Here is a 17906-nt window from a genome sequence, read left to right as displayed (position 1 = left end):
ACTAAACAACTAACTGCTTTAGTTTAGTTTTATTTTAAGGAACTGCCACTTTATACAAGTGCAATTTTTACGCAGTGTACTTTGAATTTACACACATTCGGGTAAAGAACATGTCCAAGTGACCATTAACTAATCTATTAACACATACCTGCTGTGACCTATTCTAAATTGCATGATCTACTGGACTGAAATAACACACATTCTCTGTGATATTCTTCAGAGTTTGCATTTCATACCATAATAATTTTATACAGTAAATATGTATTTTCTTTCCAGTGGTCCAACCTTGTGTGACAACTGCATGCTTTATGTCTGACACAAACCGCAGCCCCCCACTATTGTCATCCAAGAAACAATGGCAGGGCCAGATGATCTATCAACGAAATTTAGGAGCACTGCATGCCGTTTTGGAAGCAAAGAAGAATCGACCTGAGCAGGAAGCACAGCAAAAGCAAGCCAAAAAGGAGCAGAGTTCCAGACATTAATGCAAAAAGCATAGACACTTAAGCAGACCATACTGCCCCTTTAAAGACAATGGGCGTTACAGTAATATTAAAGCAAGCAGTTGCATTCGGAGAAAACAAACAAATCTGGAACGCCTGCTGCTGACACTGTCTGGGAAGACAAATAGTGAGCAGAGAGTCAATCAATTGCATCAAAAAAAGGAATTGGAGCTACAAAATGCCACCTACCTCTTCCACCTGCTAGAGACCCACCAGGAATTTTTGCACAAAAGACAGAGTGCAACCCAGGATGGCAGCTGTTTCAGTCAGATTGTGCCTCATCTAACATAGTCTACGACTAGACTGCAAAGATACAAGAGTGCCTTATGCTCATACAAGAAGAAAATCGAACAAGACCAGAAAACACAAACGCCGGCATTCAGTGACTTGGCTGTCGTTGAAACCTGCACTGCTGCTGCAAAAGTGGACACCTGTTGGAGCAACTGAAATTCGTCACCCTCACACTCCCCATGAATTGTGGGACAGCCAGCCCTCTTGCCTTGAAAATTCTCTTCCTTCCAAAAGCGTGGAGAAAAACATGGCGGTAAGTATTAATTCATCTATTTTATTTATTATCAACGTGAATAATTTGTGTTCAAACATGATGGCCATGGGACGCATTGCTATTTGGATATACAAGAGTTTACCTTCATTTTATTTTTGTAATCGGGTACCGGGTAATTGCAATTTGCCTTTGTTGCCAATCAGTAGCAAGATATATAGAATAAACGTTTGTGGTTAGAGCAGGGGCTTTAAACACTAGTCTTCTACCTCTACTGAACTTTGTGGTTTTGTGCAGGGGTGCCCATTAGGTCGATCACAAGCTACCGGTTGATCATCAGTCGATCACCAGCCAGGCATTAAAAAAATAGACCTAAAAATGAGTGACCATCAATCTTAACTATGACATCAATTTTGTCACTTGATTGACATTCACTTTACTCGAGGATCTTGTGAGATGACCCTGACTGCTGTGAGCTCAGTATTATGATAAAATGACCGTCAGGAAGGCGAGAAACATTTTATATTTAAACAGACTCTCGCGTCATACCTAAAGCCTAAAGACCGACCGCACAGTTCATGTCTTCACAATAAAAGCGCTGCTCCACCTTGCCTGCACTAACAAAATAAGAGTCTCAGAAAGCTAGCACATACAAGCTAGCAAGCTACGGAGTTTGCCGCCAATGTATTTCTTGTAAAGTGTTTACAAACGAGTATGGAACCTGCACAAATATGATGCCAAAAACCAACCACTTTCATGTCATATTGGACGGAAAGGAGGACTTTTTCGCTACTCCACAATGTAAATTTGAAAATGTGGACATTATCAGCACGACTTTGTATCCTTTCTGATTCCAATCAATGCAATGATCAGAATCAGGTAATACACAAACTTATATTATTGTCTTCATGAAAGAAAGGAATCTATGTGTGTTAAACATGCTTGTATTTAGTCACATGGTTAAAACAATAATCTGAAGTGGTACCTCAATTTAAGAGTGCCCCAATTTAAGATCACTGTGTGATAAGAGTTTGTTTGTTTTAAGTTGCAAAAAAAACAAACGTTTGAAGCCTCACTGCCATTAGTGGCTGTAGCGAAACCCTCTAAGACAGGGGTGCTCATTACGTCGATCGCGAGCTACCGGTCGATCTCGGAGGGTGTGTCAGTCGATCACCAGCCAGGCATTAAAAAAATAGTCCTAAAAATGAGCGGAGTTTGCCAACAATGTATTTCTTGTAAAGTGTATAAAAAGGAGTACGGAAGCTGGATAAATAAGATGCCAAAAAGCAACCACTTTCATGTGGTATTGGACAGAAAGGAGGACTTTTTTTCTCCATTCGAAAATGCGGACCTTATCAGCACCACTGTCTGATTCCAATCAATGCAAGTCATCAGAATCAGGTAATACACCAACTTATATTCTTGTCTTCATGAAAGAAAGGAATCTATATGTGTTAAACATGCTTGTATTATCTTTAAACATCTTTAACTTGTTAACAATATTAACTATATGTGTTAAACATGCTTGTATTATCTTTAAACACCTTTAATTTGTTAACAATATTAACTATATGTGTTAAACATGCTTGTATTATCTTTAAACACCTTTAACTTGTTAACAATATTAATTATATGTGTTAAACATGCTTGCGTTATCTTTAAACACCTTTAACGTATTAACAATATTAACTATATGTGTTAAACATGCTTGTATTATCATTAAACACCTTTAACTTGTTAACAATATTAACTATATGTATTAAACATACTTGTATTTTCATTAAACACCTTTAATGTATTAACAATATTAACTATATGTGTTAAACATGCTGGTATTATCATTAAACACCTTTAACTTGTTAACAATATTAACTATATGTATTAAACATACTTGTATTTTCATTAAACACCTTTAATGTATTAACAATATTAACTATATGTGTTAAACATGCTTGTATTATCATTAAACACCTTTAACTTGTTAACAATATTAACTATATGTATTAAACATACTTGTATTTTCATTAAACACCTTTAATGTATTAACAATATTAACTATATGTGTTAAACATGCTTGTATTATCATTAAACACCTTTAACTTGTTAACAAAAACATATGTTTCATAAATAAGTAAATATAAATTATATATATGAATGAGGTAGATCCCCACGACTTGATCAATTGAAAAGAAGCTCACCTGCAGAAAAAGTGTGAGCACCCCTGCTCTAAGATCTGCCCTATACACCTGGTCTTATCCATTAGCATTGTCTTATACCTAGAGATGAACAAACCTTTGTTTTCCAACCGTGGGATGGAAGAAAGTGAGTGTGGCGGACAGTGCTGAGAAGAAGTTGATGATTTTTGTTGAATTGAATAAGTAAATGATCAAGAAACATCACAGAGCGCCCAGCTAGTTAACTTGGTGAAGCAGTCTGAGTGTTCAGTGACGTGCGGTGAGGTTCATAGCTGGTGAGGCACTGACTTCATCACAGTCAGATTTACAAACATATGAACCCTAAAGAGTATCTTATTCACCATTTGATTGGCAGCAGTTAACGGGTTATGTTTAAAAGCTCATACCAGCATTCTTCCCTGCTTGGCACTCAGCATCAAGGGTTGGAATTGGGGGTTAAATCACCAAAAATTATTCCCGGGCACGGCGCCGCTGCTGCCCACTGCTCCCCTCACCTCCCAGGGGGTGATCAAGGGATGGGTCAAATGCAGAGGACAAATTTCACCACACCTCGTGTGTGTGACAATCATTGGTACTTTAACTTAACTTTAATTTTACACATACAAACTGTAGCACACAAAAAAGCACATTTAATAAAAAAAACGTTATTATTGTCTTACCTTTATGTAATATATTGGGTTGGAGGCAATAGCCAGGCGAGGTGATGAACTACGTCTCTTTACTGTAGACTTCAGAACAGACTCAACACACTTGACGTCAGGTGCGCAACACCACGTAAATCGTTGGCCAACCAAAAAGTAACCACAGTACGCTATAGCCAACATTAACCAGGAGATGGCAACAGACAAACATAGATCACTCTATTACATTCCTCCCCTTTTAGAAATGTAGAAGTTACTCAATAGAAATAAACAACCCAACCAACAAATGCAGCAGCTCAATAAGAAGCCAAAAAGTGCAAAAACAATAATGTTCGTGTTGGAGGAGTTGTGAATGAATGAAATATGAAATCCGTGCTGCAGTCTGCAGGTGTACCTAATGTTGTGGCCCTGCAGTCATTCACAACTCCTCCAACACGAACATTATTGTTTTTGCACTTTTTGGCTTCTTATTAAATAACTTTTTTTTAAATAGATTCAACCTTGCACGTGGAAAGTTTAAGTGTGGGCTTTAGTTGATATAACACTCCCGTCAGGGGGTGCATTCTCTACCACCAGGAGGCGGGATTACTGTGAGCCTCACACAGTGCGTCTTCGCAGCAGTTTTATGATTGCTCAGCACAAGAAATGCGTTACACACATACAGTTGTTGACAAAATACACTGTACATTATATACCTCAGCTAACTAAACTATGGAAATGTATAATATAGTTCATATAGCAATACGGTCTCACTGCACAGCAGGCCAGCAGTTAGCCGAGTCCGCAATCCATGTTGAGGCACAACTGAGTGACGTGCCTCAACTGGCTGCTGATCACCGCACCGTCTCTTCTCAGTATTTGAACGGCAAATGTGAAAATTCAGCGATTTTGAATAAAAATAAACTAAAACTGGTGAAGTTAAATGGAAAATAACGTTATAGTATAATCACTGGATACATTTAACAATTAAATTTTTTTTTTTTCTTTTTACATTTTTTTTCTTTCCATGATGGCAGGTGAGGCCCCGCCTCACCTGCCTCTAGTGACTGCACGTCACTGTGAGTGTTGCACTGCTAGTTTGCACCAAGCTTGAGCAAAACGAGGTGATAACGCCAGCCAAGGACGTTAAAATAATATCCAAACAGCAGACCAGATCCATGAAAATATGGAGAAGCTGGAAGGAGACACTCTAGAAGTCCACTATAATACTACTTTAATATAATAATAAAACAATTACCCCATTACTGCCATCCACGTCTTGGAATTGCACCTGCATGCAAATTATTATTACAGTACAGTACAGTTATTGCAAATAAAGTAAAAGAAAACAAAATAACAACTGGACAGCACGGCTCAGCGTTAAAAACAGAGATACATAAAATTGGTATTGCCGCGTACCGGTATCTATTCCATGGAACAGCGAGACAGCAAGATGGTGCAACCAAACTTGATAGTTGATACTGTTACACAGTTGGCTGTTTAGCATGTCCCTCCCATAGCTCAGTATCAATCAATCAATCAATGTTTATTTATATAGCCCTTAATCACAAGTGTCTCAAAGGGCTGCACAAGCCACAACGACATCCTCGGCTCAGATCCCACATCAGGGCAAGACAAAACTCAACCCAATGGGTTACAATGAGAAATCTTGGAGGGGACCGCAGATGTGTGGACCCCCGCCTGGGCCACCGGGGCAATGGACGTCGAGTGGATCTAGTTAATAGTGTGAGAGTCCAGTCCATAGTGGGGCCAGCAGGGGATCATCTTGAGTGGAGAAAAGTCAGCAGCGCAGAGACGTCCCCAACTGATGCACAGTGGTCCACCCCAGGTCCCGAATTTGAACAGCTGGCACGTCATCTGTGGTCACCTAATAACCTCTCCACGCAGGAGAGAGGGGCAGGGCAGAAAAGAAACGGCAGATCAACTTGTCTAAAAGAGGGATCTATTTAAAGGCTAGCGTATACAAATGAGTTTGAAGATGGAACTTAAATGCTTCCACTGAGGTAGCATCTCTAACTGTTACCGGTAGGGCATTCCAGAGTACTGGAGCCCGAATAGAAAACGCTCTATAGCCCGCAGACTTTTTTTGGGCTCTGGTAATCACTAATAAGCCGGAGTTCTTAGAACGCAGACTTCTTACCGGGACATATGGTTCAATCCAAACCACTTTATTTATATAGGACATTTTAACCACAAAAATGTTTCCAAAGTGCTGCACAAAATTATTAAAAACAAGATTCAAATATTATCCTTAGCTCCACCAATGACTGAATAAAAACAAAATAAATAAATATAAAACCAATATAAAAAAATATAAAAATAAATATGATTAAAAACGATTTTAAAGGGTAAAACCAATTAAAACAATACATAGAAATTACAATTTAAAAACACAGAGTAACACACAACTCACGTAGTGTTAAAAGCCAGAGAATTAAAGTGGGTCTTAAGACGAGACTTAAAACACTCCATTGTGGTAGCAGTTCGAACATGGAGGGGCAGAGTGTTCCAGAGCTTAGGGCCGACCACAGAGAAGGCCCTGTCTCCCATGGTTTTAAGTCTCGTCTTGGGCACCACGAGCTGAAGCTGGCTCTCGTACCTCAGAGCGCGCGCAGGAGTGTAAATTCGGATGAGGTCCGCGATAAATGAGGTGTCAGTACATGCAAAGCTTTAAAACCAAACAGCAACATGTTAAATCAATTCTAAAATGAACAGGGAGCCAGCGCACAGTCTCAAGAATTGGGGTTATATGTTCGCGTTTCCTGGCCCCCGTTAAAAGTTGTGCTGCCGTGTTCTGGACTAACTGCAACCGGGAGAGACCTTTTTGGCTAATGCCAGCATAAAGTGCATTGCAGTAGTCTAGGCGACTTGAAATAAAAGCATGCATGACTTGTTCAAAAAGGTTCAAAGATAAAACGGTTTTACTTTTGCTAAAAGACAAAGATGTTTGTCAAGTTTAAAATCACTGTCTATAGCAGACCTGGGCAAATTAAAGCCCAGGGGCCACATGCGGCCCGTTAAGCTTTTCAATCTGGGCCGCCGGACATTCCCAAAGAATTTTTTTAGATCTTTAAGATGGAAACTGTCGCTGCCATTACGATGTGCAGTGATGTTTTCAAATGACGGTAAGTCTTGAACTATACAAAGTATTTAAATGGTTGGAATCTGTGTTTTTGCATGATATACTAGTTACTATGGTAATCTAATTTGTTACTATGGTAATCTAATTAGTTACTATGGTCATCTAAGTCACAGCAGCTCAGATGAGGCACCAAGCAGTGTGGGTGGTGAGCGTTTCCACACAGTGTTTCCAGAGCGGCCAGCCTGAAATGCGGGTGTCAGGGACACACGCGGAAGGAGATTTTTACAACAAAGTTCTAAAGCTTAGTGGTATATCAGATTGTAGGTGGGTTTATTGTTTACCTTTCGCGTTCATATTTTGCTGTGTTCGTTGCATTTTTGTTTTTTCGCTTGATTGTAAAATATGTCGATCGAGAAGGGGTGTGACGTTCATATGGTGTCAATATTCAGTGTTTCATCGTTCATAGTTAATATTGTAAATCCCACATTCTTTATTGTCATGTACATGACACGCCAGGGACGGCGTGGCGCAGTGGAGGAGTGGCCGTGCGCAACCCAAGGGTCCCTGGTTCAATCCCCACCTAGTACCAACCTCGTCATGTCCGTTGTGTCCTGAGCAAGACACTTCACCCTTGCTCCTGATGGGTGCTGGTTAGCGCCTTGCATGGCAGCTCCTTCCATCAGTGTGTGAATGTGTGTGTGAATGGGTAAATGTGGAAGTAGTGTCAAAGCGCTTTGAGTACCTTGAAGGTAGAAAAGCGCTATACAAGTACAACCCATTTATCATTTATTTATCATTTACATTCTGGGTGTCTCATTAAGTAAAAAAAAAATCAAATTCCATTGTTTGTTTTTTAAGGTGGTCTGTCACAATGTTTTTAGCATTCAATCAGACATTATTGTGAGGTTTTGTATTAGTGTTCCTAAAAATAGATATACCGGCCCCCAGACACATTTTGTTCTCTAAATTTGGCCCCCTGAGTCAAAATAATTGCCCAGGCCTGGTCTATAGTGATGCCAAGGCTGGTGACTTTGGGACACACATAATTTTGCAACAGTCCCAAGTCAGTTTTTTCCTCATTCATTATTAAAACATTCTGGGCTAACGGAACGACGCCCAGAATATTGACGAATATTAACGTATATGAATATTAACCACTCTAATGCAGTCCCCCTGACACCCACACAGTCAGGGAGTCTAAAATAATTATGTGGTTGACTGTGTCAAAGGCAGCTGTGAGATCTAAAAGCACTAAAATGGCAGAGCTGCCAGAATCAGACATTAAAAGCAAGTCATTAAAAACCTTTAAAAGTGTAGATTCAGTACTGTGCCAAGCTTTGTATCCAGACTAAAATGGATCTAAAGTGCTATTTTTGTCTAAAAAATGCTGCAGTTGCGCCAAAACACATTTCTCCAAAATTTTTGACACAAATGGTAATTTAGAAATGGGCCGATAATTTGACAAACTTGTAGGATCGAGACTTGTTTTTTTGATCAAAGGCTCAATAACAGCTCCTTTACAAAAAGAGGGCACACTGCCAGAAATCAAGCTGCTGTTGATGATGTCCCAAACAGACAAGTCAATAGAGTCCCAGACTTCTTTAAAAAAGCGAGGGGAGCAGGGTCTGTGGGACAGAAACCCAGACAACACAATCAGCAAGATAGGATAGAGTTAGACCGTTTAGTATTTTATATGTAAGTAGTAAAACCTTAAAGTCGCATCTTAAGTGCACAGGAAGCCAATGCAGGTGAGCCAGTTTAGGCGTAATATGATCAAACTTTCTTGGTCTTGTCAAAAGTAATCTTTTAACGCGAGACATAGGGAGGCCCGAAAATAACACGTTACAATAATCGAGATGAGACGTAACGAACGCAGGAATAATGATCTCAGCGTCGCTGGTGGACAAAATGGAACAAATTTTAGCGATATTACGGGGATGAAAGAAGGCTGTTTTAGTAACACTCTTAATGTGTGACTCAAATGAGAGAGTCCAAGATAATACCTAGATTATTTACCGAGTCGCTTTGTGTAATTGTTTGGTTGTCAAATGTAAGGTGGTATTATTGAGTAGGTGTGAGTGTCCAGCAGGACCGATAATCTACATTTCCGTTTTCTTAGCATTGAGTTGCAAAAAGTTAGTGGACATCCATTGTTTAATTTCATTTAGACACGCCTCCAGGTGACTACAATCTGGCGTGTTGGTCAGCTTTAGGGGCGTGTAGAGTTGGGTGTCATCAGCATAACATTGAAAGCTAACACCATATTTGCGTATGATGTCACCTAGCGGCAGCATGTAGATGCTGAAGAATGCAGGGCCAAGAATCGAACCCTGTGGAACTCCGCATGTTACCTTAACATACACCGAGGTCACATTGTTATGGGAAACACACTGCATCCTGTCAGTAAGATAGGAGTTAAACCAAGAAAAGGCTAAGTCTGACATACCAATACGTGTATTGATACGCTCTAATAAAATATTATGATCGACGGTATGGAAAGCAGCGCTAAGATCAAGAAGCAGCAACATGGATGACGCATCAGCATCCATAGTTAGCAATAGACCATTAGTACCTTTTGCGAGGGCTGTCTCCGTAGAGTGATTTGCCCTGAAATCAGACTGAAAGGGTTCATAGAGATTGTTAGACGCTAAGTGTTCATTTAGCTGCTGTGCAACAATATCTTCGAGGATTTTCGAGATAAAGGGATGGTGGGACACCGGCCGGTAGTTTACCATGAGGTCAGGATCGAGGTTAGGTCTTTTGAGACTTAAAGAGGATGGATAGCCTCTTTTTTTAATGCTAGGGGAACAGTGCCAGAGGAAAGTGATACGTTTATAATATTTAGCACTGATGGTCCTAATATTACAAACAGCTCCTTGATAAGTTTCCCAGGAAGTGGGTCAAGTAAACATGTTGTTTGTTTTGTCCCATTTACACGCCGCAGGAATTCCTCTAATGTTATTTAATCAAAAAGAGAGACTATTTTGGAGGGCAATATTCGTCGTATATACATTCGTATCTGTGTTAATATAACCCAGTTGTACCTTGGACGTGTTGTCTTTTATCTCCTTTCTAATGAGTTCAATTTTCTTATTAAATCAATTCATAAAGTCATCTGCCGAGTGGGTGGAGCTACTGGGAGGAGTCCCTTGTTGGGTTAGCGATTCTACTGTACTGAACAAATATTTAGGATCGTTTTTATTGAGGCAGATGAGATTTGAGTAGTAATTAGCTTTACCTAAGGTAAGCATACGTTTATAAGTTATTAAACTATCACTCCATGCTTGATGGAAAACCTCAAGTTTAGTCGCACACCATTTGCGTTCCAGATTTCTACATGATAGATAGTTTAGGAGCTCTAGTTTTTGCCTCTCAGTCTAATCTGTTCTGTGACATATGCACTTTCCTGTTTAATTCCCACACTGGAGTCAGTCTGGGGTTTCCCTCCAAAAATTTGGTTCAATGCTGTCTTCATTGATTAAAACTTGAGGTCAGTGCTTGCTGGAAGAGATAACTGATTATCTTTTGTGTCCACTAGAGATGCGCGGTTTGCGGATAAACCGCGGGTCGGGCGGGTAAAAATAGATTTTAAATAGATGCGGGCGGTTGGCGGTTGAACCAATTCGGAAATATATATACATAGTTAAATGTTGTTACCCACATATGAAAAACGAGCAGCACTCTTTGAAACAGTCAGTTATTCATCAGGCATTGCAGCACAACACAACACAACAGAAGAAGAAGAAAAAAAGAAAAAGATGGCACCGCGTCCCAGCAACAAGTGGCGCAAGTGAGCGCTCCTTTAGTGCAGCAGGGCGCATTTTAGAGGCCAGGCGCTCTCGCATGAATCCTGGCACTGTAGATGCCATTTTATTCCTGCATAGTGCTAACAAAAAAAAAAGTAAGTAGACATACGGTTGGATATGTTAAACGAATTAGTCTATGTTACCTATAGGCCAGTGATCCTCAACAGGCGGACCGCGGTCCATGTCCGGACTCAGCGACGTGTCCGTCCAGACCCAGCACGAATTATAGTAAAAAAAAAAAATTTTTTTTATTATTATAATTATAATTATTATAAAAAAATATAATAATTGTATTTATTTGTGAGTTATCGCTAGCGCAAGTCAACGTTCTTTGTTGTTTTTAGTCAAATATCTCCACGTTTCGTTTATACTTCTCGTGTCTCACTCACTCCGTCTCTCTCTCTCTCTCTCTCTCTCTCTCTCTCTCTCTCTCTCTCTCTCTCTCTCTCTCTCTCTCTCTCTCTCTCTCTCTCTCTCTCTCTCTCTCTCTCTCTCTCAGAGAGAGAGAGAGAGAGAGAGACGGAGTGAGAGCGAGAGAACGCCACTCTGATTGGCTAATTCCGGGGTATGGGTTGTCATCTCTTTCACAACGACGCGCTGATAGGCTGTTACCACCTGGGTCATGTGCACAGTGCATGGAACCTTTCGCTGCAGGCACACAGTTGTCTCGTATCGCTACTTCGCTAACTGTTCACTTGTCAGTCACTGAATGTGAATCAAATCACAATGGCATGCTCCAAGTGGGCTCAGGCTGGTAAAAGAAAGGTGGACAGGGAAAACCGACGTTTCAAGGAAGAATGGACAGAGCAATATGTTTTCATCCTACCTACTGCAAGTACCAGACCAATGTGTCTACTATGCAACACTACTGTTGCTCTGGTGAAAAGTGAAAATCTGAAACGTCACTATCTGAAAGAGCACCGCGAATTTGAAGAGACATTTCCTCATGATTCAGAGCTAAGAAAAAAAGAAATCACGAGGCTGAAAAAGCCATATGAAACATCAAGCAAGATTTTTGTTAAATCTATGACACAACAACAAATAGCAACAGAGCAGTAATGTGCAGTGAGGTTGATGGCTGGTGAGGCACTGACTTCAACACAGTCAGATTTACAAACATATGAACCCTATAGAGTATCTTATTCACCATTTGATTGGCAGCAGTTAACGGGTTATGTTTAAAAGCTCATACCAGCATTCTTCCCTGCTTGGCACTCAGCATCAAGGGTTGGAATTGGGGGTTAAATCACCAAAAATGATTCCCGGGCGCAGCGCCGCTGCTGCCCACTGCTCCCCTCACCTCCCAGGGGGTGATCAAGGGATGGGTCAAATGCAGAGGACAAATCTTTTCAAAGTTCTTATTTATTTTTGTTTCAAAGAAAATATTTCATGTATTTTATTGGATATTTATTTTATTTTTGTTAATTTTAAGAAAATGTTAAACTACCTACCGTATTTTCCGCACTATAAAGCGCACCTAAAAACCACAAATTTTCTCAAAAGCTGACAGTGCGCCTTATAACCCGGTGCGCTTTATATATGGATAAATATTAAGATTCATTTTCATAAAGTTTCGGTCTCGCAACTTCGGTAAACAGCCGCCATCTTTTTTCCCCGTAGAAGAAGCGCGCGGTGCATGCTGGGATATGTGACGTTTCATTTCCATTTGTGTGTTTATGTAAAGACCCCAAAATGGCTCCTATTAAGTGTGTTGTCTGTCTAATTATAAATAATGCAGACGAGGCGTGTTAACTGAGTTCTCAACGTTTACTCACAGCGTGCTCATAACCACATTCTAACTCCCAGCATACAACAACGCTTCTCAGGGCTACCGCGCATGCTCGTCACTATCGTTGCATGCTGGGTAGTGTAGTTGTTATATTTGCTAGCTCATAACATCACATTAAGAGACACGCTTACGCGCTTAATTCAATACTCGCCGTCATTCCGGGTGGATTGACAAAAGACCTCCAGCCGCTAGATATTGGTGTCAACAGGGCATTCGAAGCTAGACTGCTAACTGCGTGGGAACAGTGGATGACAGAAGGCGAACACACGTGACGTTCACCAAGACAGGGAGGCAGGGAGACAGCGCCAGACGACATTTTGGATCCCACATTCGCCCAACTTTTCAATTCGGACAACGAAGGACAATAATTCGAGGGATTTATGAATGAAGAATAACTTCAGAAAGTGAGCGTTATGTTTATTTTGTGTGTTGTGACATTAACGTTCGAGCAACATTATGTTGCTATTGCTCTGCACTATTTTGAATTTTACTATGTTTGTGATTGCACATTTGCGTACATTTTGGGAGTGAACAGAGTTGTTAGAACGCTGGTTTTTAATATATTATTAAAGTTTGACTGACCTATCTGACTGTTTTTTTTGACATTCCTTTAGCGCAGTTAGATGCGGCTTACAACACCGGGCGGCTTATAGGTGGACAAAGTTTTGAAATATGCCGTTCATTGAAGGCGCGGCTTTTAACCCAGGGCGCCTTATGGTGCGGAAAATACGGTACCTCCTGCTATTATATAAGCTTGACCGATAATAAACGGACCCAGCCTGTTTCAAAAAAACATTTGTAGACCTTCAAGATTTGTACTTGAGGACCCCTGCTATAGGCTATACCAAATAAGCCCATGTCTAACCTATATTGAGTTCGGTCAGCTAAATAATTTTGATGGTTACGTGTTGTTTGGGCGCACTACAATGCAAAGGAATTAAGGGAATTGCGTTGTTTATTGTGTTTTTTTTCTATTCGAGATATACTACTATGTGTGAATAATTATTTGGCCTCGCTTTCAAGTGAAGCGCATCTCTGATTGGCGACAATTTAAGGCTATTTAGCCTGCTTTGTTTGTCGCGACCGTCTATTTTCATTATAATTCAAGTTTGATGATAAAGTGCAGTCTGATGGGTTTGATTTCCCCCCTTCAGCTATTTGCCTTGGCCAATAAGTTGCAGGTAATTTATTATTATTATTTATTTAATTTATTTTTGTTTAAATAGAGATGACATACATATGTTATTGTATAATTTAAGTTTGTGCGCGTGATTGACAGCCTAAGGCTTATGAGGCACATTTTTTATTTATTTTTTTATTTCAACTTAAAAACGTATGAGCCTATGCCTATGCCTACAACATAGGCTATGTGTTTATCTTTATTTTCCTGCCTGTCGTTGACAATGGAGATTGTCTGATATTTTGTCATGGCTGCAGATCAATCAATAAAGGTTCATCTTTGTCGCAAAATTGTTCACTGCTTCACTGTGCACCCCGCCCTCGTCCCTATTTGAGCATTATAACGTTAACAAGTTAATATTCATTGAAATAAATTCAGAACATTTTTTTTACCTAACGAAAATATAGGCCTAGTCTTTCTAAAACATTTTTTTAACTTCTAAAAGCCTCATTCTGCTTGCTACAACTGCGCACACAAAGTGTGAGGAACGCACTCCTGATCTGAGGGCATTGGCAACAATAGTCAACACTTTCTTAATGGAAATGACAATAATATTATAATAATGATAAATAATATTATCACGCATTAATATCTCTTAGCCACTAATGCGTGGCCAAGAGATATTAATGTGTGGCACGCATTGAATGTCTCTGCTGCATTGGATCAGTCTCCTTTCTTTAACAGGCAAAAGCTTTCTAACCTCACTAATGCCTTGCATCGTCTATATTAGATATATAACAACGGGCAGATGGCGGGCGGGTGTGGTTTTGATAAAATGTTGGTTCGGGTGGATGGCGGATGGTTGACGACTTTTGTGATTCGGTTGCGGATGAAATAATTGCCTATCCGCGCATCTCTAGTGTCCACGCATGCAGTATCCAGCAGTTTGAAAGCCAAAACTGCATCTGGAAGTTCCATAAAATTGTTTTTTCTCTTTGTTAAGGAGGGTGTTGGGGACCCTCATATATACACAACCAACACAATAAATTAAATAGCTAAATAAAGTAATGGTAAACAAAGTTGCACTTCAATATTGAACATGTAGGCAGAGGTACAGTTGTATATTACTTAACTGATAATCAAGTTAGAACCTTTGTAAACAAAGTGCAGAGTAACAATATAAACACTACAGTATAAACAAATGTATTAACATCCATCCATCCATTTTCTACCGCTTATTCCCTTTGGGGTCGCAGGGGGTGCTGGAGCCTATTTCAGCTACAATCGGGCGGAAGGCGGCGTACACTGTCACATGTAAAAACATTTTAGTCTGGAAGATTCTGGGCGAGAAACACCATCATGACATGACAACATGGTACATGTCTGTCAAATGTTTGCAGCGTTTTTTCGAAATGCTAGTTTCTCAACAGTATTAAAAGGCAACATGTCTTTGGTGACGTAGTAAACCACACTTTCTATGAGAGCACACCGCTGTTTTGGTTGCACCGACCTTGTTTACCAAACGCCTCAGTGAGTGTGGACTGTCGGGACATCGGTTTTGCATCTTTATATGCATGTCTTTCACTAGTTGGAAATACTGAGTCGGGTAGTTCTTTCAAGTGGAGTTTCGTATTGTTTTTTTTGTTTTTTTGCCACCACTCTCAAGAACATTCGGCAAACTGTCTCCTCAATGTTGATAGACGCATATTGTTCCAAAGTTTAAAATTGAAATTTTTCCACACTGGTGCAGTGGCATTTGGTTTTGCGATCATCTTTTGTCTCCTAATTATTACCATAGCTACTGTTGCATTGGTCATCACAGGCTAAATTGTTGCACTGTGTGATGCTAGCGACCTCACCTCTCCGCACAAAAACACCTAATGAATGACAAGATGCTTCACCATTTGGCACCTTCCTTGCATTCCGCTATGGTACTAACGCCCGCACCTGCTGAAACTGATGCAAAGAGTGACCGCTCTTGCAGCCTTGTAAAACGCATGCACATGGCATAGTTATCGAGTTCATTTTCATTTATCGTTCAATTAATTGACTTATGGAATATCTTACCAGGTCTATGTGTTTGTCGTGTTGCCTGTGTGTCATATTTTAATGACACTTTTAACAGACTGCAAAGTCCTAATCGACGTTGTCCCATCCACAATAAAAAGCTAGTGAGATGACACCATAATTGTTAGGTTGTACATTCAGTACTCATCTGAGAAACTGCAATCAAGTATAGAAGTGCCCTTTGTAGATCAAAATTGTCTTCTTAGGATTGTAATTAGTTTCTCAAAGGGAAACTGCACTTTTTTTTGGAATTTTGCCTATGGTTCACAATCATTATGAAAGACATGACGATGGATGGATTTTTTTAATTTTTGCATTCTAACTTATAAACAAGAGTAAATAAAAGTCAGCTTACAGCAGAGCCAATGGGAGCGCCTCTATTTTGCCCATAAAATACAATAAATAACCATTCTAAAACCGCCAACAATATTCCAAACACATTTCGTCATTTGAATATTAACCAAGAATTACTGATACTGTTATTATAAGCGCTAACGCAGACAAACTGTTTACATCATCGATTGGTCTGCTGCATCCTCGCTTCCTTGCTCCCTTGTAAGCTTATTGACTCTCATGAAGTCTGCAGTCAGTAATAATCAGTGATGAAAAAAAAGGAAACGTTGTGAGGCATTTTTTAAATGAATGTGCGCGCGTATGCTTAAAATGATCAAAATACGTAAATATTAAATGTTATTAAATGCCCATTACTACATTACATACAATATATACTGACATCATGTATATAAAACCTCAACGGAGGTGTTTGGATGTTTTTTTAAGGGCTTTATAGGCATAATTGCGCAGCTCCCATATGCTCCCCTGTAAGCTGACTTTTGATCACATTTATTTAATATTTACAATGCAAAAAATAACATCCATCGTCATGTCTTTCATAATGATTGTGAACCACAGGAAAAATTCCAAAAGTGCAGTTCTCCTTTAAGTGTGAAACTACAACTACAGGTGAAAATTAGTCCCACTTTGTCACATCCCTGCATTATGAGAAACACTCTGAGTTGCAGTGTGTGCTTCCTCTTGAACAATCAATAGCGAGCCAACATCATTCCAGCATCATCTACATGGAAACAAGCAGCAGCCGCTGTTATGATTGGGCCCTGTCTGAATTCTTACCCTTTTGTGATAGGACGATGGAAGAGGTCCTCCCCACCCCTTACCTCTCAATGACACACACGTCTCACACACATTGTTCATCTCATTCTTTTTCTTCACCTTTTTTGGTGCCAGAACCATAGGCGATCAAGCAGCCTGTCGTGTCTTCTTGCATCTGGATTATAGCAGTACAATGCACTGATGAGAATGGAGGCACATTGGAAGAGCTAAACAACCCCAGACATCTATGCCTTACTGGTGGACTGAAATGCGTCCTATTCGGTGGAATCTTTTTTTGCTATTTTATGTAATGTTTCTCTATTTTTTCTGGATATCACTGTCAGATGACAGTGGTAAGGCATGGATAGACGGTCTATATTTATAACAAATTCTTACTCTGAAGCTTAACTTTACTGAGAAGTGTGGTCAAGAATGCTAACATGAAAATGACTGTATGGAATTTACATTAGACACAGGCCAAAATATGTCCTATTTCTTTAGAGTGCATCGTCTTTGTTTTGAAAAACGTCATTGCTCAGACGGGGACTCAACGCTCTTAGAAGAATTATCTTTCAATGATGCAGAACAGTGACTAGAGTATGGAGAGTATCTTTGAAAAAGAGAACACCCTTTGTTGTATCAACTCTACAAGGATTCAGAAATGTGAACGATTTTTGAGGTTGCAAACAATTGTGGTTATATGATCATGTGACATTTCAGCTTGGCTGTGAAAAACACTTCTGTGTATGGTCTGCCTTATGATTCCAGGCAAAACGTGTCAGATTTGTTTCATGCTTTTTTATCCAATTCAAAGTCAGCTTCAGCATAATATTGTCATTGTTGTCTCTCCTTGACTAACTAAGTGATTTATAACCTGTCGACTCAACTAGAGATGCCTAAGCCTAAGTCTCTAAAGTAAACATGGAGAAATCTCGAGGAAAAAAGCAACAAGAGTTGAAAAAATCAGAACACAGAGATGATAAACAAGGGCTGTCGGACAAGGCCATGGTAGCCCGGGCTGATATCACTTTAACAACAACGTTAAGAAAGAGACACCATTCACTTTATGCAAACCTCAACAGACTTGAAAC

The 17906-nt window shown here is 39.8% G+C and overlaps 1 protein-coding gene across 1 annotated transcript in view; it reads left to right on the top strand.

Moving 5' to 3' along the window:
* tspoap1 (TSPO associated protein 1) overlaps positions 1-17906 on the top strand; it is a 223963-nt gene that overhangs the window by 516 nt on the left and 205541 nt on the right. Inside the window, exon 2 of the mRNA XM_061963136.2 lies at positions 277-1047. Within this exon, the coding sequence (XP_061819120.1) occupies positions 1042-1047 (6 nt within the window). The 5' untranslated portion in view covers positions 277-1041. The remainder of the gene's footprint in view (positions 1-276; positions 1048-17906) is intronic.

This window comes from Nerophis lumbriciformis, linkage group LG09 (genome assembly GCF_033978685.3).
Source record: "Nerophis lumbriciformis linkage group LG09, RoL_Nlum_v2.1, whole genome shotgun sequence".
NCBI lineage: Eukaryota > Metazoa > Chordata > Actinopteri > Syngnathiformes > Syngnathidae > Nerophis > Nerophis lumbriciformis.
Note: the sequence above shows the minus strand (reverse complement) of the source record. Positions and strands in the feature narration are given on the sequence as shown.